This window comes from Corythoichthys intestinalis, chromosome 19 (assembly GCF_030265065.1).
Source record: "Corythoichthys intestinalis isolate RoL2023-P3 chromosome 19, ASM3026506v1, whole genome shotgun sequence".
Lineage (NCBI taxonomy): Eukaryota > Metazoa > Chordata > Actinopteri > Syngnathiformes > Syngnathidae > Corythoichthys > Corythoichthys intestinalis.
In genome coordinates, this window is record NC_080413.1 from 23777012 (window position 1) to 23799535 (window position 22524).

General features: G+C 40.4%; 1 protein-coding gene across 1 annotated transcript; it reads left to right on the forward strand.

Moving 5' to 3' along the window:
• Window positions 1–1631: 1631 nt before the first annotated feature.
• Window positions 1632–2837, forward strand: LOC130907995 (uncharacterized protein F54H12.2-like). The gene has a single exon (XM_057823575.1). The coding sequence runs from the start codon at window positions 1632–1634 to the stop codon at window positions 2835–2837; it is 1206 nt and encodes a 401-aa protein (XP_057679558.1).
• The last annotated feature ends 19687 nt before the right edge of the window (window positions 2838–22524 follow it).

Genomic DNA, 22524 nt, shown 5'->3' on the forward strand with positions numbered 1-22524 from the left:
TGTTTATAAACTGGCGGATTACGATGGAGATTTGATACAAGGCTCATTTTATGAAAGCGAACTTCAGAAAGTTAGGATAACAAAAGATCATATTTTCCACGTCGATAAAATTCTAAAGAGACGTGTGATTAATGGAAAAAGACAATTCCTAGTTCAATGGAAAAATTGGCCATCAAAATTTAATCAATGGGTCGATGCGGATCAAGTTATAGACATATAAAACAAATTAACAAACGCATTCGTCATCATTCAACCTCATGGACCCGAATCTAGTTGACGGGTTCTATGTAACGCTGCCTTCAAACGCCAGTGCCTCTGTCTATACAGATAATACAATTTCCCAATACAGAGTTAACTTAGCAAGTCATATAAATTTAAATTCCAATTGGGAAGTCGCCATAACAGAGATTTCCTATCCGCATACTTGGTTCAACGTGCCAGAAGAAGAGGCATCATTTGATGTTATAGACGTTTGGCATCATGGTCGTCCCAAACCCGGCGAGAGAGTGATTACCGAATATGATGAAAGAAAAATTAAAACTCTATTCTTAACAGAAGGGTATTACAACGATCCCGAGACAATCGGGAAAGAGTTTGAAAAAATCTTGAAACATAATTTTGAGGTTGACATTAAAATAGCATACGCCAGGAACGTGGGGAGATTTTTTTTCACAGGAACTGGGCGTTTCAGAATCCGGCTCAGGCCACCGGTATCATATATATTTGGACTCTTGGCGGACGAATGGTATACTTGTGGACCCCATTGGACCGCAGCCACGCACCCCGCCGATATTAGGGCTGGTCTTTACCATTTCTACATATACACGGACTTGATTCAACACCAAACGGTCGGCGACACCCTAGCCCCGCTACTAAGGACTATTCCAATAACGGGGGAGCACCAAGAAACAGTTTTTAAAACGTTTAACCCGCCTTACTATCTTCCACTTAACAAAAGACACATTGAGGACATAGCGATAGAAATTAAAACTGATCAGAACAAACCAGTCCCCTTCGCTTACGGCAAAGTAATTATCACGCTCCATTTTAGACCAAAGTGAGAAAATGGTGGTGTTAGCAACACACCCGGACCTTTACCGCCTAGTGGATTATTACGAAAGCCAGGCTGGAGGGGCGTTACCTGGGTTCCACGGGTCACCAATTCAATATGGAAGAGGTCTGGGTTCCATCTTTGCCAAGCTGTTCCGATTTGTAACTCCGCTCCTTAGGAGAGGTTTCAGCATGGCGAAACCACACCTCCAGACAGCCGCTAAAAACATAGCGACGGACGTCGCAGGGCGCGTGATGGAAAGGATTCAGAAAAAGCCAGATCCACAGGAAGGCTCCGGTATCATGACCCTGGCACGCAGACCTCATAAATCACCTGCAAGGAGACTCGTTAAAAGGGGGCGTCGACCTGTGAAGTCACGTAAAAAGCGTGCGAGTGCATCTAGACCGAGATCAGTTTCCAGAAGGAAGCGTCGAAGAAGCCACGCGGACATCTTCTCCTAACCCCTTCATACCAAATGGCGCTCGCACACCACCGTTCACATGAATGCACTCTGGCCGAATTGGATTTGTTTGCCCCACCCCTTACGCAATTATCGATCGAAGGGAGTCAATATGTGGAGATGCTCCCGATCTCGGCCCTTACCGAAGACGGCCCCATCGAGTTTTTTGTTCCTGGCGATGGTTCTAAATATCTGGACCTCGCGGACACCCTGCTTCAGCTCCAATTACAGGTGACAAACGCCGATGGATCCCGTTTACCTGCGGCGGAGAAGGTGGGGCTTATCAATTACCCACTTAACACCATATTCTCCCAAGTTGATGTTACTTTGGCAGACAGATTGATATCTCAGTCCAGTTCGACACACCCTTATCGATCCATGATAGAAGCTTTATTAAACTTTTCGGACGCTTCTTTGAAGAGCCAGTTCACAGCCGGTATGTTTTTCAAAGATAAAAGTGGACAAATGGACACCACTGACCTTACTGGCGACGCTGTGAATGAGGGTTTGGTGAACCGAGCGCAGAGGGTTGCTGGCTCCAGATCATTTTATGTCATAGGCCCTCTACATGCCGACATATTTTTTTGTGAACGACTCCTGTTAAACAATGTGGACTTACGCGTCAAACTCATCAAGGCCAACAATGATTTCTGCTTCATTTCACCGGCTAACAGCGATCATAAGTTAAAAATATTGAGCGCTTCTTTATTTGTCAAAAGGGTCGCTGTGTCTCCAGCTGTTTCTCTGGGACACGAGGCTGCACTCCGCAAAGAGAACGCTTTGTACCCCCTGTCACGTATTAACGTAAAAACGTACTCTATCCCTCAACAATCTCGAACGTGTCAGCAAGATAACCTTTTCCTCGGACCAATGCCTCGTTATGTCGTAGTTGGCCTAGTTGCACACACGGCGTTCACGGGTCGTCGAGAAAGTAACCCTTTCAACTTTGCTAATTATAACATGGAGTATTTAGCTCTGACGCAGGAAGGAAGACAAATCCCCTCGAAACCTTTTCAACCACAATTTTCCGAAAGGAATGCCGCTCGCGAGTTTTATAATTTGTTTACGTCTACAGGCAGACATTTGAAGGATCTGCCTCTCTGTATTGATCACGAGGATTTCATGGACGGCTATGCTCTATATGTGTTCAATTTGAGCGCTAACGACGACACATCTGCATTATCGACTGTGTCTAACGGTAGTGTCAGATTGGAGATGAGATTCAAAGCTCCACTGCCTCACACAGTCACACTTATTGTCTACGCATGCTATGACTCTATTCTGGAAATAGACTCAAAACGGCAAGTACTGGTGGACTATTACTGAGAGATGGACGGGAGAGCCCTGGAAACTCTGATGACCCGCCTCCAGGGGAAGTTATTTGGAGGTGTCTACGCCTCTGATGAGTTAAACTCTTTAACCCCCACCCCGGCGAGACATTTTATTGTAAACACCCACCCGCGTAGCCAACCGGGGGAGCACTGGCTCGCCTTGACCTTGGAGGAGAATAATGTGGCAACATTCTTTGACGCCTATGGCCTGCCTCCAGATTTGGACTATTATCCCCCGAGTATCATCTCTTTTTTGGAAAAACACGCCAACCGAATAATATACCACACCTACCAACTACAGAACGAGCTCTCAATCACATGTGGTCAACATTGTGTATATTACTTAATTCAGCGAGGCTGCGGCCTTTCATTTCATGATGTATTAGCTTGCTATAGCGATGACACACTTAAAAATGACTCCATGGTATCTACTTTTGTTAAACGTCATCAAATGTTTACCTATGATGCATGCTATGGTCAGCGATCATGCTCGTTGCAAAAGTTTAAAAAATGTCATTGTCTGTAAACGCTTGACTTTTTACAAACATTTTATTCAATAAATGAAAAAAAAACCCAGAATATTTTCTCGTGTGCATTACTCATTTAATCCAATCCACTTGTGAGGCGACGACCTCTCTCTCTTCGCTCTTCTTTTTTTCGGATGCGCCTTAGGCTGGTCGTTAAACTCCAAACCGTCGTCAAGTTTTAATCGTCGGAACTGTTCACGAGCATGTGGATTCGAGATGGAAGTCTCGGGGATGTTTAATTCACGCAGTGTATGCAGGAACTCATCCCAACCTCTAGGGGGTGGTATCATGACTGTTTTTCCAGTAGATGTCAGATGTTTGAGGAGATCAATCATGTGCGAGCCGATAATGGGTCTACCTCGGAATATGAATTCGTTTCGCGATGTCCAACTTTTATCATTGTCGACAAATTTTTTTAACACAAATAGAGCGTTTTTGCGATAACTGATTGGAAAGTTTTGCACCAGATCATGCCATGGCTCCTCCTCCTTCTTTACAACCGCTCCTTCTCCATCAACGCTTGTGTTGTGTTGGTAAGTCGCTGTGGGGAGGGTCAATGTGACATTCCGAGGCTCCTTCTCCCCTTGTTTCAAAAGACTTAAGTAACGTTGCATCAGAGCTTCATACTTTTTAATTTTATCGTATTGACTCAAAGAGCGATTCTCTAGAACCTCTCTCATTTTTATATCCAGATCATGCTCGGCTTTCTGCCGAATGTTGGGCTCTGTGTTCCTCAGCCGTTCTAGCTGTTGTGGGGAAATCAAAAACATTTTGTCCGCTGTTCTGAGGGTCATGTTTATCAGTCTTTTCTGATCAAACCACCTATAACACTACCCAGGACAGGAGCCAGTGTTGCCAACAAAGGGAAAATAAAACCGCCTTTCTGCTGCAAGGCAGCTCTTTTTCTTTTCAAGCTTTTTCTCCTGTCGGCCAGTAGACGGATCACCGTCCTTTGTTTTTTCAGCTTTTTGAGTTGTGTTGACGTAAGAGGAATGTTCCCACGTACAAGGTTAAGGGCAATTTCACACAACGCTTTGACCAGACTGTCTGGACTTCGTTTCAGTATGTCCTTACGTTTCTCAGGTTTGGCCTGAAAAAGCGCTTTGAGTAGAGGGGCGTTGGTTTTTAAGAGAGTAGACATGCTAGGCCTTAGAAATATACACGGTAGGCCACTGATGAGGAAGCACACCTGTCCTCAGTCTGTATCGTTCTGGACAGTTTGGGGTGAGATCTACAATTAAGTAGCCGTGAGGTACACGTGTGGCATCTTCATAACATTCTAAAAAATACTTTTTCTTGGAAGGGAACATCTGGTTGGCCAACACACTTGTCTGCAGTTGATCTCGAGGATTTTTAAACAGTATGATATAATTACTATTTAAGCTGATAGTGCGGCTATATTTGCCTTGATGAAATATGTTTTGAGTCAAAAGAATCACACTCTTGTTACAATGATGTCTGTATTGTGTAAATAATCTAACCACTTCTGGGTGGTCCAAGGCTTGAAAAATGACATCATCTAGAATTATGAGATGGCTTTGGTTTGTTGGAAAGAGTCTCTCGTCCTCGAATGAATCAGGAATGCCTTTCAAAAATTGAATTTCTTTATTTTGTTCCTTCAGCTCTAAATACATGGGTTGCATTGATGTGTAAATCCAAACAACATTTTCAGGCACATATGTCATCACATGTTTACAATTCTCCAAAAGCTTCTTTACAAAAAACGTTTTCCCAGCCCCGCTAGGGCCTGCTAATAAAATAGAGCATGGCATTTGGAAGCGGGGGTCGAAACCAACCTCAGACATTTCCATTTCCTTAATAGCCAAAAGGAAGAGTTTTACCGCCGGCTAATAACCGTCGTTTGTCGTACACGACTTTAAATGTTTTCTGAAATGATTTATTTCTTAGCTCAAACGACTTTTTGTCACGCACAATGATGTGTTGCGGAGTGTTTATAGTCCTGGGGGTGCCAACGCCACAGTGATCGACATACCCGTCGACCAAGTCCTTTATAGTATCAAAATTCACACGCTGTGAACAAGCATAAGTCTGAGTGATCCCCTTGACTTTTATTACTGTTTTTTTGGTTTGTCTCGTCTGATACGCGTACGATTTTGGACCGGCAGAGACGAATTCCTCGATGGAATCGTTAGCTAGCTCATCCGTCAAATCGCCAAGATAATTACCTAGAGGGAGGGGCTCTTCTCCAGGACCAACTACATAGATGAGAGAGTCAGTGTCCGAATACAGGACATTTTCCTGCAGTTTTTCCAAATATTCGTACATGACTAATCGAGCGTGCGCAGTTGTCATGCATGCGACAAAAACATTGGAAGATGCAGAGGGCGGGGTAATGTTTTTTTTGTTAAAGTTGTACTGAATCATGGCTACATCCTTGTTAATAAAACCAAAGTATTTGATCTCATACATCCCCGAGAACAAAATTTTGAAAAACTCTGCAGCCTTTTTGACAAAATGGGTTTGATTCAAGTTACTCCTTTGACCAAATTTCCCCCAAAGACTGTTCAGACACAACTTTGCAACCTGTCTCTTTCCCGGATTGAGTTCGATGGAGTCTATGTCTAATTGTATTCCTTGATTTGCTTGGTAGTCGCAAATGTATTTCTGCTTGTCGGCCTGACTAACAACATTGGTCGGAAAACCAGACGCTTCTTGTTTCCCCTTGAGAAACGTTTTTATATATCCTTCAAAGACCTCGCTACTGGTCTTTTCAAAATGCCAGACCTCCATTACACGAGCTAATCTGTAACCCAACTCAACAGCTTTGTTCATTTCGAGAGTGACCCACACGCCAGTCAGGGCCCTCGATTCATCATCATGTTTGCAGTCATCAGACTGGTTGTTTATTTCCGCACATGTGCGGCATAGTGTAAACACGAGTTTGCCTTTAGCAGTTTTGTAAGGGAGCACCGGGAAATACAGTTTTCGCGGCGGGTAGACTTTAGCTCTGATGAAACCAAAGTACTTGGTTACATCAGCCTCAAAATTGTTGTGGATAATAATTGGATGTCCGATCGCATATTTTTTTGAGGCGTTTACAAAGGGGTACAGGCTAGTGACATCAACATAAAGTATTTTCTGATCGGGACCAGCAGTGTGTCTTAACACAAAGGCATTTGTCCTACCGCCAAAGAGAGCTTCACGGGGATCTAGCGGTTTGGGGAAATCAGAGTTGTGTAAGAACTCCCGGATAGCGGGGTTCTCACATTTCAGTTTGTTCCATTCGTGCTCTTTCATGATCGTTAGCCGGACTCCTGGCACCGACTTCAATGCCGCCAACTTTTCCTCATTTGCCTCATGAAGTTCACGAAAGGGTCTTTGCGTCATCGGACAAATCGCCGACGGTTCAAAACAATCAGGACAGCCGTGAAAATAACAGCCATCAAATTCCCAAACATGAATCGTACCATCCGCCCCTAAGGCGTGGCCGTCAACAAAAAAACCACCCACCTTACGTTCGCCTGTGTTCAAGGCATGTTCGATGAATATTCCTCTATCATGCGACACCCATTCTAAATATTGTATGGACGCGTGTGAGTAGGACTTATGCTGACGTCTGTAATTGTCAGGGGATGGTATAGCCAAAGTGTCGGCCTGTAAGAATTTTGTACGGAAGACTTTCATGCAGGCCGAGGCTATCGTGACACTGTTTAGAGGATCCACATCTGTTTCTTTCAAAAAAGCATCTCTGAACAGCCGACAACCAATAGCTAAAATGTCCACATCGTTCTGACAGTACATTAGCGCCTCCTTGCGGAAATCGAATGTACCGTGACATTCTTTTCGGTACCAATCAAGGAATTTCTCCCGTTCGATCTCTGACATGCGGTCTATGCTGTAAAATTCAGGGGCTGGGTAGGGCCCTACATAATTCAGGTTCTCTTGGGAGCTGAATAAGTGAGGGAAATACCCCTTCATTTTGTCTTCATACCCCAAAGTTTTAGGCATCGAAGACAACTTCATCATTAAGAAGGACAAGGAGTCAATAAATTTTAAGCCATACCGAGTCTCGGTAAAACATATAATTTTACTACCCTGCATGATAGGGGACAGACCGACACCCAGATCCAACATTTTTGAAATCAATAAATAAGCGTCAAAAGCTCGAGCATTGTGGGCCACGAAGATGTAATTTTCAAAATTTTTTTGTCTAAAATGTAGGATAAATTGACGACAACAATCAACCCCGTAAAAGCATTTGTTCTCTCCTGCAAATGATTTTGTGCACACCAAGAAAGCTGTGTGTACCCCCTCATTTGATAAAAAAGTCTCAAAGTCGTAAAAGACTATGTTCTGATTTGGTGCCTGGGGTTTCAGGGTTTGGATAAAGCAAAGGTGTCTATCATTGACAATGTTGGCTGTCACCAATGGGACCCTACAAATTTGGCATTTAGGGACAGGACATCTGTGTTGTCTGGCTTTCTTGTACATATTAACGTAGAATGTCTGACCACATTTCTCACATTTCTTGTATCTGGAGCATCTGCTCCCCCATTCGCCATGGGACGTTTTAACAACTTCTTTATGCTTAGCGTAGCAAATCTTGTTGTAACAAACGTTATTACAGTCTGTGCATTTGGTATAATCCACCGATCGTTGACGGCATTCGGGGTCTTTACATAAATGACAATAGAATGCACACCTGTGAAAGTTGGCATTCGCGTGACCTTTATAACAGAAATAGCAGAAGTAGGCGTGACCCAGAAATTGTGCTGGAGATTTCACGCCATAAAAATGATTCTGAATTAGAGTCAACACCAAAGTGTTTGGATTTTTGACAAAATCAGTCTCGAAATGCTTCATCGGCATATCCGAGTCATCAGGCCTGTACAAGACAACTATTTTACGATTCAGGTGTTGTTCAAATTTGTGAATGTCAGCAAACCCCGCAGCAGTTTGTTCACTCAGACCTATGGCTGTATGGAGTTCACGAGCCTTTTGTATTAAGGCATTTGTGGGTAACGATTTGTCTAACATATATGCTAACGCCATGGCTAAACATAGTTGATTGTTTTGAGGAAGTGGGTCATACAGGTACCGTCGTTTTTTGCGAACAATCTCACAATCGAGCATGTGTGTCAACTTTCTCCTAACCCCGCCCCTTTGATCTTTAACGATGTTGACCACCATCTCCAACTCAGTATTGCAGAGGATTTGGTAATTGGATTGTACAAGTCGATCGATCACATTGTGAAAACCATGAAGGATTATTTCAGGGTCATCGGTGGCATTTAAGACGACATGTTGCTGAACATTGTCACCGACCACCTCAATTTGAATAATGTCACCAGGTTGTGTAATTGCAACCACATGATCAGCCTGTCGCTGAACATTTTCCATTATGTCGTTGTAAAAGCTGACAAAATCAGGAGAATCGGCGACCCTCGACGGTGTCAATATCTGTCTCAATTCGATATTGTTAAATTTTGGTCTTACTGTTTCGCTTGCACCCCCTATTTGTGTGTCCGAGTCAGTTTGCTCCTGCGTGTCAGCTTGTACATCATTGTGCATGACACTGTCAGTTTGCTCCTGCGTGTCAGCTTGTACATCATTGTGCATGACACTGTCAGTTTGCTCCTGCGTGTCAGCTTGTACATCATTGTGCATGACACTGTCAGTTTGCTCCTGCGTGTCAGCTTGTACATCATTGTGCATGACACTGTCAGTTTGCTCCTGCGTGTCAGCTTGTACATCATTGTGCATGACACTGTCAGTTTGCTCCTGTGTGTCAGCTTGTACATCATTATGCATGACACTGTCAGTTTGCTCCTGTGTGTCAGCTTGTACATCATTGTGCATGACACTGTCAGTTGATTCGTTTGGAACATTGCTCGGTTGATTAAGTTGTATTAAAGCGTTTTGTAAAGGCTGAAAGAAATCGACAAAATCATCTATTGATCGAATGGCTACAAATGGATCATCTGAATCAATCAGCGTGTCTGGGTTGTGTTGCTCAAATGCCATCTCATTGTTTACCTGATTCACATTGTTTATTCCGCTGACAATATCCAACAGTTCGTAAGGTATATCAGGCTGTGACACCATTTGCTCGTTTATTTGATTGATAAAATCTTGAAATTCACACGGTATGTCAGGAATAGAATCATCCATTTTTAATCAGGATAGCAAATCAGACAAAATAATATGAATAATATCGACCTCTCGCTTCGTCAATAATGAATCCAAACGGGGTGCCAGGTTCCCGAGGAAGCTCATGCGGCCCGCTCCTGATGAGACGTGGAATTATAACTGCAAAGTTAAGAAACACATATCAGCTTGCAATTGTACAAATTCATTACATTTTCATTATGAAGTATGACATATACGTTCAATAAGGATAGATTAATAAAATATATAAATTCATTATTAAGGTCAACATACAGCTTAATAACAGGTAGATTAAATAAGAATCACACAATGTTTTGCATTTTTTTATTTAAAGCACTGCAGTAAGCGTTCCCCTCGCCTTTTTCTTGGTCTGCGTAGCGTTCCCATCTTGGAATGTGTGCGCACATACACACACACGCACGCACGCACGCACATCCCTCCTCTTTCTTTTTCTCCTTCCTTAACATGTGAGCACACACACACACACACACACACACACACACACACACACACACACACACACACACACACACACACACACACACACATGCCCCCACACACACCCACACCCTCACGTCTTTCTCCTTCCTTAACAAGTGCGTTAGGAAATGTGGACATTTTTCTCACTATACTATTGAATTTCATTTTCATCATTAAAAAAACCTGTCACTTACCGTTTGGTTGAATGAATAACTCATCAATCTGCGCAGTTGCATCTACAAATAGAGAGAAATTTTATAATTAATAGGACATGTAGAACATAATAGAGGGAAAATATATAATAAAATATTCTTACCCACAACTATTGCAGGTTTTGGGGCAGCTTAAAAAAATAAAAAATATATAAATAAATGATAAAATACATTTCATCATTTTAAAAAAAACTGTCACTTACCGTTTGGTTGAATGAATAACTCATCAATCTGCGCAGTTGCATCTACAAATAGAGAGAAATTTTATAATTAATAGGACATGTAGAACATAATAGAGGGAAAATATATAATAAAATATTCTTACCCACAACTATTGCAGGTTTTGGGGCAGCTTAAAAAAATAAAAAATATATAAATAAATGATAAAATACATTTCATCATTTTAAAAAAAACTGTCACTTACCGTTTGGTTGAATGAATAACTCATCAATCTGCGCAGTTGCATCTACAAATAGAGAGAAATTTTATAATTAATAGGACATGTAGAACATAATAGAGGGAAAATATATAATAAAATATTCTTACCCACAACTATTGCAGGTTTTGGGGCAGCTTAAAAAAATAAAAAATATATAAATAAATGATAAAATACATTTCATCATTTTAAAAAAAACTGTCACTTACCGTTTGGTTGAATGAATAACTCATCAATCTGCGCAGTTGCATCTACAAATAGAGAGAAATTTTATAATTAATAGGACATGTAGAACATAACAGAGGGAAAATATATAATAAAATATTCTTACCCGCAACTAACACCTGCGCTGGTGGTGCGTATCGAATCACCGAGGGGGTAAATATAAAATTCTCACCAACTAAGATGGCTGGCTCATCGACAGCTTAAAAAAATGATAAAACACATTTCCTTGTAAATGAATAATTTGTTTTAGAAAAAAAAAAGGCTTACCTTCTGATTTAATGAATATGTCAGTTTGTGTAGAGGCATCTGTAATATGAATTTATAGAAATGTTATAAGGTTAAGTATTGGATAATCGATGGGGAAAATATTGAAATTCTCACCTGCTAAGTATGCTGTTGCTGCTGTTTAGAAAAATGATAAAACACAGTTTACATTTCGTTCTAATGAATAATTTGGTTTTAGAAAAAAAAGCATACCTCTTGGTGGAGTGGATAGGCCATTAGATTGTGAATAATAGCCACTGTCCTCCTCACTTGATCGCGATAATGGCCTACGCCAGTCGTGCGGCTGTATGTCGTTATCCGAAGTCGATTGCGAAGAATAATTAAGATCAGCCTCCGAATCACCAAGGTCCCATAGTAGGGATGGCGAAGAAGCCGGTGTCGACGCGTGATGTGTCAATTCAGTGTCCTCCGCATCAGACCTTAGGTCCAACTCTGGTGTATGGGGGAATTTTGTACTAAAAATGCATACATTTAAACAGAAAGAAAAAAGGTCTACATACCATAGTTTGAAATGTTGATTTCTTTAACCTCTGTGAATATAAAGCAAAGAAGCTTTTGTTATCAATAGCTACATCTTCATAAAGTGCCAATATTAACATCATGAAAATGAGTTGGAACTCACCTCTGGCCATTTGGTATCAGGTATGTTGAACGGACAACGAAGAAGGCGAGGAGATAGCGAATTTATAGGGTTTTCCCCACCCATTTTTACGTAATCGTATTTTGTAGTTTTTGATTTTTAAAATGTTTTATGACCTTGATCTTTAAATGAACATGGGGCTCTGCATTTTGCTGAGTGGACATACATTTGTTGAAAAAAATGCTTCGTTTCTCTCCACTGATAACGCCTTTGAGATTGCACAGATACCCATCTTAACACAAACATGAGATCTGTATATGTGTGTAGACATACATTTGTTGAAAAATGCCGCGTTTTTGCAGCGTCTCCCCCACTGATACACAGGTCCGCGTAAACTATCATGCAATAGGAATAACATCTGCAGGACTGCGTCATGCTTCAACCATTTTTCTGTACAGACTTGAGATTCCTTCCAGTAGCATTACATTTTGGAGCTCATTTTGAGTCATTATTAGTCTAAAAAGAATAGACTTCATGGCATACACTACATTGCCATCTACCTACTGGTGTTGCGTCACCAGGAGCATTGAGGGATTCAGTACCTTGCTCAAGGATACTTAGGCGAGTTCAATAGGTTAGGTTAGGTTAAGTTAGGTTTAAAAATTAACAAGTAAGAGGATATTATGTTTTATGATGCTGTTCCTTTCACTAAATGATCAATAATTTCATATAATGTGACCAACCTGGTAAAAAGCAGTCTTCACCAGCTGAGGGCTAATGTTAACACACGTCTCGTTAATCATGGCTCCCCTCACGGTAGCTTGTTGAGAATGCCGGTTAGCTCGCTTTGGCTACGACTAGCCCAGGCGCTAGCCACGCCCTACTACTTCCGATTCTTCGTTAGGACATGTACGGACATGTCCCCGGAACACGCATTAGCACGCATGCGCTAAACACGCCCTACTACTTCCGATTCACATGTACGGACATGTCCCCGGAACACGCATTAGCACGCATGCGCTAAACACGCCCCCTCCACACACTACGTTTTTTTCTAGGGGGGACATGTACGGACATAACCCATAACACGCCTAGCACGCATGCGCTAAACTTCAAAGTTGTTAAACATCTGCCATGACCAATAGTGATCAAAGGACTACGATCAAAAGGGGTCCGGGGGGCTGGGGTCATTAATCATCTGTCAGCACCAATAGAGATCAAAGGACTACGATCAAAGGGATAAAGGGGGGGGGGGGGTCATCAATCACCTGTCAGCACCAATAGAGATCAAAGGACCACGATCAAAGGGGAAGGGGAGGGAGGGGTCATCAATCATCTGTCATCATCAATAGAGATCAAAGGACTACAATCAAAGGGGGCGGGGTCATAGAGGTCAAAGTCATAAATCAACGGGGGCATGAACCCTACTTGACACAAGGTGTATTTTATTACTCTCTCACAGCCAGGGCAACAAAGGAGTGGCTTCGTAAGAAGCATTTCAAGGTCCTGGAGTGGCCTAGCCAGTCTCCAGGTCTCAACCCCATAGAAAATCTGCGGAGGGTGTTGAAAGTCTGTGTTGCCCAATGACAGCCCCAAAACATCACTGCTCTAGAGGAGATCTCTAATATTTTCAAGTGGGAGAACTTGCACAATTAGTGGTTGACTAAATACTTATTTGCCCCACTGTATGTGTAATGCAATCTCAGGTGATGTTTTACAATAAATAAATATGCAAATACAATATATATATATTTTCCGGACAGTCTCATGGCGTCATGTTCCTTTGATTTGCGTCTCTAAAAGTCTAACATTTGACATCAACTGAAGGGGAAATGGTGCAACTAATGTACGAGAAGTGTGTGTGATGCTGTTTCCTTAAGCGTGTGTGTTCATTTGGCTGCGGGAAACGTAACAGTATCACTATGTGCTGCTGCTGCATCATCATCTCTGTCTCCACGCATAGATTCCACACGGCGTCATTTTGACCACCGTGCCCAGAACCATCCACTCAGGATGAGAGAAACAATTTTCCCTGAATTCCAAGCATTTCCGTGGGTTTCTCCCCTCACCCAAGTCATATCCACTTATGGTTTCTTGAACTTCATAAGCATGTCGCGACATTTATTGAGGCGAGAGAGGAGTGGTAATGAGGACTATATATACAGTATACAGTGATCCCTCGTTTTTTGCGGTTAATGGGGACCAGTGAAAAACCGCGAAGTAGCCCCCCACCCCCCAAAAAAGTGTGTTCAATGTATTTATTCAGGTTTAGCATTGGAAAAAGATACATATGAGACATGTTTTTTCACTTTTTTTCCCCAAAGTGTAATCTTAAAAAAAACCTTTGTATATTTGTATATATATATATATATATATATATATATATATGTATGTATGTATATTTATATATTAATACCGTATTGACGTGAATATAAGACGGCCCTGATTATAAGACGACCCCCTCTTTTTCAACACTCAAGTTTGAAAATACTTTTTCAACGCCAAATTAATTTTGATACAGAAAATAATTACAGTAAATCCGAAACAAATGATTATAACAATATATTTGAGAGAAAAAGCATGTTATTTTGCCTCATTCAAATCTTAATATCTGAACATTTAAATATGTAAACTAAAGTGCAATCACATTCGTAAATGAATGGCTTCTGGTTTTTGAAATGTAAATAAACCAATCTATTGTGATAAAACAACAAAACTGCAATACCTGCATTAATCATCAAAGTGAAGTCTAACTGTAACTGTCGTCTTGAAACAAATCTGAATACGGAAAAACAGTGCAATAAAATAATGCAAACTGGTTAAACTAAAAAGAGTAGCTGAGATCTGTCATGACAGAACATCGCTTCAATGATATCTGGCGCCATCTAGCGTCGTGAATGGGGAGAGTAGTTGAGATCTGTCATGACAGAACATCGCTTCAATGATATCTGTTGCCATCTAGCGTCGTGAATGGGTATAATGTCTAGACCGCAAATATGAGACGACCCCCTCTTTTTCAGTGTTATTTCAATGCAAAAATCACCGTATTATATTCGGGCCAATATGGTAAAGGGTTTTTAAGCACTTCAAATGTAATAATAATGATGAGTTTTAAACATGTTACTGTCCCACCAATTATTTTTAAACAAGAATAAAATACTGCAGTAAAAAATGCTTAGCTTTATTAAATGCTTCTGTTACCTCCCTTGGCTGTGAATCTTGGAGTGAAATGTGAAAATTACAAACTGCTCAGGATCACTTTTAACATGTGGCATTTATTGCCGCGAACCCAACACGTCCGGCTGCCTTGAACGTTGCCGCACTCACACATTCATTCCTTTTCCCCCTGCCCGCGCAATGCGCACACAGAGCCTTGTCTATTCCAAGGCAGCACATAGTTGAGTGAGTCTACTCAAATCCTCTCACTTACACACAATGAGTTGCCACAGCAACTGTTTAACAAGTTAAACGATGATTGACGCGTGCAGCACATTTTAAGCTCGTGACTTTGGCAAGATCAAACACAAACATTGGCAAACATTGTTAATTTTTAATAACGAACTTCAGTGCAGTGCCGCAGTGATGAACAAAGAGCAGGGGGAGGGTGGAAGGGAGGGAGAGTGAGACTACGCGATGAGCTCGGGACAGCTCATCTGCATTTTTTTTTTTTTTTTGAAAAATAATCCGCGATGGAGGCAAGAAGCGCGAAGTAGCAAGGGATCACTTTATTCAACAAATTAAAAGGAAGAAAAGAGCCTTTTGCTAATTCATTTTCAAATGAATACTGTATACCAACAGAGCCTCATGGATGACCTTGAAACTTTCATCCGAGGTGGACTCTTAAGTTACCCCCAACAAAGAAACAAAGCATAAAAAAAAACAATTTAAGTGCTTCTCATGATGTGGTCTGTGGACCACTCATGATGATACAGTACAATTGTTGAGGTTTTTTTCATAACCACAAACCACACTATTTACCCCATTATGATGACAAATGAGTCTACAAATGAATGAATAAGTAAAGAGGAATTGTAGTTGCTAAAGTGCTAGCATAGACTTCACCATCAGTTGACAAGACAGCTCCCACAAACATTGCACCACGCATTCCCGTTTTAGGCAGAGCCTTTGGTTTTCATTGTGTAAACTCAAACACACGCTGCGTTCAAACGCCGGATTTAGGTGGAAAAGGGACAAAAGTTTTATTGCATACAAGCATGCAGGAGTGTCTCAAGAACGATTTGGTCGAAGATTCAAGGTAATTATTATATAAAATAGCCCCATGCATGCACTTTGAAACATTGCGAAAAAAATTAGCGTAGCTTCAGCTCTAAATATTTACGTACAATGAATGATAACTGCCTGTTTTTTTGCTTTTAACCAAGAATCTGGACTGTACTATGTTCATATCTATAAAAGTTCCAGGATGTACTCATTTATTTACAAGAATTTTCAACTTAAAAAGCTCTTTGTTTTGTGATGGCTGGCATGTTGGATTTACACAATAGCTTAATTTTAGCTGGAAATATTTACATAAAATGAATGATAACTGCCCGGTTTTTTGCTTTTAAACAAAAGTCTAGACTGTTCTATGTTTATATCTATGGAAATTCCGCGATGTACGCATTTATTTTCAAGATTTTTCAACTTAAAAAGCTCTTCGTTTTGTGATGGCCACCATGTTGTATCCATACACATTAGCGTAACTTTACATTCAAATGATCAGGTAATTTTCGGACAACTGCTCATTTTTTTGGCAAAAAAGTAGTTATTTAGACATTTCTGCGTCCATACATAAAAAAAATCACCTTTTACGTGTTTTATTTTATGTAACAATTGAATAATGACGATGGCCAGATAGCCGGCGAGACGTGCCTCCGTGCTGAGGCAATAGTAACATTGGAATTCAACCTAAATAAGTGATTGTATATAGAAAAATTAAGATGATCCTGCATGCTTTCATCAAGTATTGAGTTTCTGATGTGAAACTTAAGTGATTTATTAGCCGTTGAAAAGTTGCACTAAATAAAAAATAAATAAATATGAAATAAATAAATAAATAAATAAATAAATATTGCTATTGATCCTGATAAAATAAGTGATTATCTCTGTGTTTGGTGATTTTTGTGCATCTAGCGTAAAATTTGAGAATTTAATAGCCCTTTTAAGTTTTTTTAAACTTGTATAAAATTAATCGGGATTTTAGTAGGGAACTACTTTTAAATTTTTGATGTTGCTGCTCATGGAGACTCATATATGCCTAAAATAGGGGCCCATTCTGGTTTTAGGTCGCTAGCGGCTTTGGTTTTTGAAAATATTTGAATTTTAAGTTTTTGAAAATAGGCCCCACTACGGATCGGCCCCGAGCCCCGTGTCCCGTCAACTGATAGTGAAATCTATGGTGCTAGGCTATATTTTATTTTATTTTTTTTAATTCTAATTTTCTTATTTGGACGGTATTTTTAGATTGACCTCCTGTAAGCGGAGTAAACATTAGGGGAAATATTAATGTGAATTCTGAACTCCCAACAATTTAACTTTGGTTTCATCAGTCCAGAAAATATTTTGCCAAAACCTCTGTGGAGTATCCAAGTGCCTTTTTGTGCAACAATGAGCAACAATGTTTTCTTTTAGATGGCAGTGACTTCCTCCACGGAGTCCTCCCATGAACACAATTCTCTACATATATTTGATGTGTGCACAGAGATATCGGATTGTACCAGTGATGTCTGTAAGTCTTTAGTAGACACTCTAGGGTTCCTTTTTACCTCTCTGAGTATTCTGCGCTGAACTCTTGGTGTCATCTTTGGTGGAAAATTATCGAAAGGGTTGTGTTTGAACAGATCCAGACTTTTATGATGCAAAACAATCTTTTTAACTCATTACAGTCTGGATTTCGGCCACAACACAGCACCGAGAACGTGCTTATCAAAGTACTAAATGATATTCGTCGGAATACCGATGCAGGCAAATCATCTGTTCTGCTACTATTGGATCTCAGCGCCGCATTTGACACGGTTGATCACAACATGCTACTCAGCAGATTGGAACAGTGGGTAGGGCTTACTGACACTATTCTTCAGTGGTTCACATCCTATTTACATGATAGGGATTTCTTTGTGTCAATCGGAAACTATCAGTCAGAACGAATCAAATTCACGTGTGGAGTCCCTCAAGGGTCAATTCTTGGACCACTCTTATTTAACATCTATATGCTTCCGTTAGCTCAGATAATGGAACAGTATGACATCTCCTATCACGCATATGCAGATGACACACAACTGTACATTTCTGTGTCCCCACATGATTATAGTCCCTTAGTCTCCCTGAGTAAATGCATTCATCAAATCAATGAATGGATGTGCCAGAATTTTCTCCAGTTAAATGTGGAGAAGACAGAGGTGATCATTTTTGGGCCAAAAAAGGAAAGGTCAAAGATAAGCAAGCAACTTAGCACAATGTCACTTACAGCTACAAATCAAGTCAGAAACCTTGGCGTAATTATTGACTCAGACCTAAAATTTGATAGCCATCTAAAGTCCGTCACTAAATCCGCTTATTACCACCTAAAAAATATAACCAGAATTAAGGGGCTTCTGACTCAACAAGACATGGAAAAACTTATGCATGCATTCATTTTTAGCAGATTGGACTATTGCAACGGTATATTTACAGGTCTTGATAAAAAATCAGTCAGGAAGCTGCAGCTAGTACAGAATGCTGCAGCCAAATACAAGGAAGCTGGACCACATTACACCGGTTTTGAAATCGCTACATTGGCTTCCAGTGAGTCAAAGGATAGACTATAAAATACTTCTGCTCGTCTACAAAACACTTAATGGCCTTGGACCAAAATACATGCTTCACTTGTTAGATTCCTATGAGACATCTAGACCCCTAAGGTCTTCTGGAACTGGTCTTCTGCATGTTCCAAGAACAAGAACCAAGCAGGGTGAGGCAGCATTTAGTTATTATGCTCCTCACCTCTGGAACAAGCTACCCGAACGTTTGAAGTATGCTCAAACTGTTAGCTCTTTTAAATCAGGGCTAAAAACGCTTTTGTTTAGCACTGCATATCCATAACTGTCTATATATTTCAATCTACCTGCTTTCTATTCCTCTTGTGCTTATCTCCATTGCTGATTTCAATTATTATTATTAGTAGTAGTTTTTGTTTTATTTTTGTTTTATTTTTATTTATTTATTTTTATTCTGTGATTAAATGCGATCTTTTGTCTTGGTTGTTACGTTGTGTTGATTTAAATGTGATTTTTATGATCTTCATGTGATGTAAAGCACTTTGAATTGCCTTGTGTTGAATTGTGCTATATAAATAAATTTGCCTTGCTTTGCCTTGCCTGGAGGGCCACTCCTTGAGAGAGAAGCAACAGTGCCAAACTCTCTCTCAATTTGTAGACAACTTCTCTGACTGTCGATTGATGAACATCCACACTTTTAGAGATGGTTTTGTATCCTTTCCCAGCTTTATAGAAATGAACAATTCTTGATCGCAGGTCTTCAGACAGCTCTTTTGACTGAGCCATGATGCAGATCAGACATTGCTCCTCATCAAGACAATTCTTATCTGGTGTGTGTTTTATAGTGGACAGGGCATCTTTAAAGCACTCATCAGTGATTGGGCACACACCTGACTTAAAATGTTTGGTAAAAATTGGTTTCAATTGCTCTTTAAGTCTCCTTCGGCAGAGGGTTCCCTTACTTATTCTTCCCCCCTCTGTCATTGTTTGCTTGCTATTCTCATTAAAATATGAAAACCTATAAATGTTTTGGTGGTTTTAGTTAAAGCAGACTCTATATTTTCATCTGTGTGATTTTGACAAAGATCAGATCACATTTGATGGTGATTTTACGCAGAAATGTGACAAATTTCAAAGGTGCAGATACTTTTTCATACCACTGTAGAACTGCAGTTTATCGAAGTAGAATATTACTTGAAGGGAAAGCTAATCAATACCGGTGTATTATTTACTAGATTATTTAAAGTTCACTTCATTTAAAGTTCAACTTAAAAGAGGCACGAGAAAAAAAATAAAATCAAAGTAACCACGAAGAATAATGTAGGACATATAATATGAAGTTAAGGCGAGAAGTCTCTTGTTTATTGCAACAAGAAGTATGGGGGGGGGGGGGGGGAGAAAACATCCAAAAACGAATGTTGGGATGCGTCAAATGTATTTTAATGCCTTCATGCAAGTTAGTGAATTCTCAGTAAACAGGATTAAGGCAGTGTTGTCCTTTTTAGACTTTTGCCATATGCTAAACTCTAAAGTAAGGACTCTGAGGGAGTGGACAAATCAATAGGAGATTACTAGAGAAAAAAACACGAACATTAGGAGCGCGCCGCATGCATCATTGCAGTTTTCTCAAGCAGAAAATGGGCTTTCAGCCCTTGGAGCAAGGTTCAGGTGAATCCCTAGTGGTTGGGAGGGATTGTATGTTTTAGTGCCGCGGCATTTTTTCCCCCAAGAAGAAACTGTTGCTGGGAATACATTGGTACATTGACTAATATGAGTTTAATATGTTCCGAGGCTAAATTAATTAATCAATTTCCATGTTTTTCATAAAGAATAATACACTGTTTTGCAAATTATTCTTGAGGTGATCACTTTTTACTTTTCCACAAAGCTTGCTCAAGACCTAAAGGTTCAGACAAAAACTAGCATAAATTACATTCATGTGAAATATGGTTGCTTACAGTGGGGCAAATAAGTATTTAGTCAACCACTAATTGTGAAAGTTCTCCCACTTGAAAATATTAGAAGCTTGTAATTGTCAACATGGGTAAACCTCAACCATGAGAGACAGAATGTGGAGAAAAATCCAGATCCAAATCACATTGTTGGATTTTTAAAGAATTTATTTGCAAATCATGGTGGAAAATAAGTATTTAGTCAAAACCAAAAGTTCATCTCAATACTTTGTTATGTACCCTTTGCTGGTAATAACGGAGGTCAAACGTTTTCTGTAACTCTTCACAAGCTTTTCACACACTGTTGCTGGTATTTTGGCCCATTCTTCCATGCAGATCTCCTCTAGAGCAGTGATGTTTTGGTGCTGTCGTTGGGCAACACGGACTGTCAACTCCCTCCACAGATTTTCTATGGGGTTGAGATCTGGAGACCGGCCAGGACCTTGAAATGCTTCTTACGAAGCCGCTCCTTTGTTGCCCTGCCTGTGTGTTTGGGATCATCATGCTGAAAGACCCAACCACGTCTCATCTTCAATGCCCTTGCTGATGGAAGGAGATTTTCACTCAAAATCTCTCGATACATGGCGCCATTCATTCTTTCCTTTACGCAGATCAGTCGTCCTGGTCCCTTTGCAGAAAAACCGCCCCAAAGCATGATGTTTCCACCCCTATGCTTCACAGTGGGTATGGTGTTCTTCAGATGCAATTCAGTATTCTTTCTCCTCCAAACACGAGAACCTGTGTTTCTACCAAAAAGTTCTATTTTGGTTTCATCTGACCATAACACATTCTCCCAGTCCTCTTTCTGGATCATCCAAATGCTCTCTAGCGAACCGCAGACAGGCCTGGACATCTCCTGGCTTCAGCAGGGGGACACCTCTGGCAGTGCAGGATTTGAGTACCTGGCGGTGCAATGTGTTCCTGATAGTAGCCTTTGTTACTGTGGTCCCAGCTCTCTGTAGGTCATTCACTAGGTCCCCCCGTGTGGTTCTGGGATTTTTGCTCACCGTTCTTGTTATCATTTTGACGCCACAGAGTGAGATCTTGCATGGAGCCCAGATCGAGGGAGATTATCTGTGGTCTTGTATGTCTTCCATTTTCTAATAATTGCTCCCACAGTTGATTTCTTTACACCAAGCGTGTTACCTATTGCAGATTAAGTCTTCCCAGCCTGGTGCAGGTCTACAATTTTATCTCTGGTGTCCTTCGACAGCTCTTTGGTCTTGGCCATAGTGGAGTTTGGAGTGTGACTGACTGAGATTGTGGACAGGTGTCTTTTATACCGATAATGAGTTAAACCAGGTGCCATTAATACAGGTAACGAGAGGAGCCTCGTTAGACCTCCTTAGAAGTTAGACCTCTTTGACAGCCAGAAATCTTGCTTGTGTGTAGGTGACCAAATACTTATTTTTCACTCCAATTTAGAAATAAATTATTTAAAAATCAAACAATGTGATTTGGATCTGGATTTTTTTCCACATTCTGTCTCTCATGGTTGAGGTTTACCCATGCTGACAATTACAGGCCTCTCTAATCTTTTCTAGTAGGAGAACTTGCACAATTGGTGGTTGACTAAATACTTGTTTGCCCCACTGTATGGTATTTTAGTATGTACATTGCAAATATAGTGGTACCTCTACATACAAAGTTCATTTGTTGCAGGACCTTGTTTATAAGTAGAAATGGTCGTAAGTCGAGCAGGATGTATCCATAGGAATACATTATAATTCAATTAATTCGTTCCACAGCCCGAAAACCTACACTAAATCTTTAATAAATGCTGCTGGTATGATTGCAAATAGTAATTACACAGAGCAAAACAAATAAATTATGAATAAAAATCATATTAATAATAATATAATAATAGTTATAATAATGATAATACCTGTAATAATGTAACGAATCGGGTTCTAATGTGGCGGATGTGTTTTGCGTGGTGTACCTGAATGCACCGTGTGGCTGACTTGACAGAGTGAAAAAGGGACTTTTTACTTTCACTTTGTTCAGCTGTGGTGGACAGTATGCATGTTGTGTTGCACAAATTCTGAAATAAATGATTAAAAAACCTGATGAAGCTGGCGATTTTTTGGCATTGTTACCA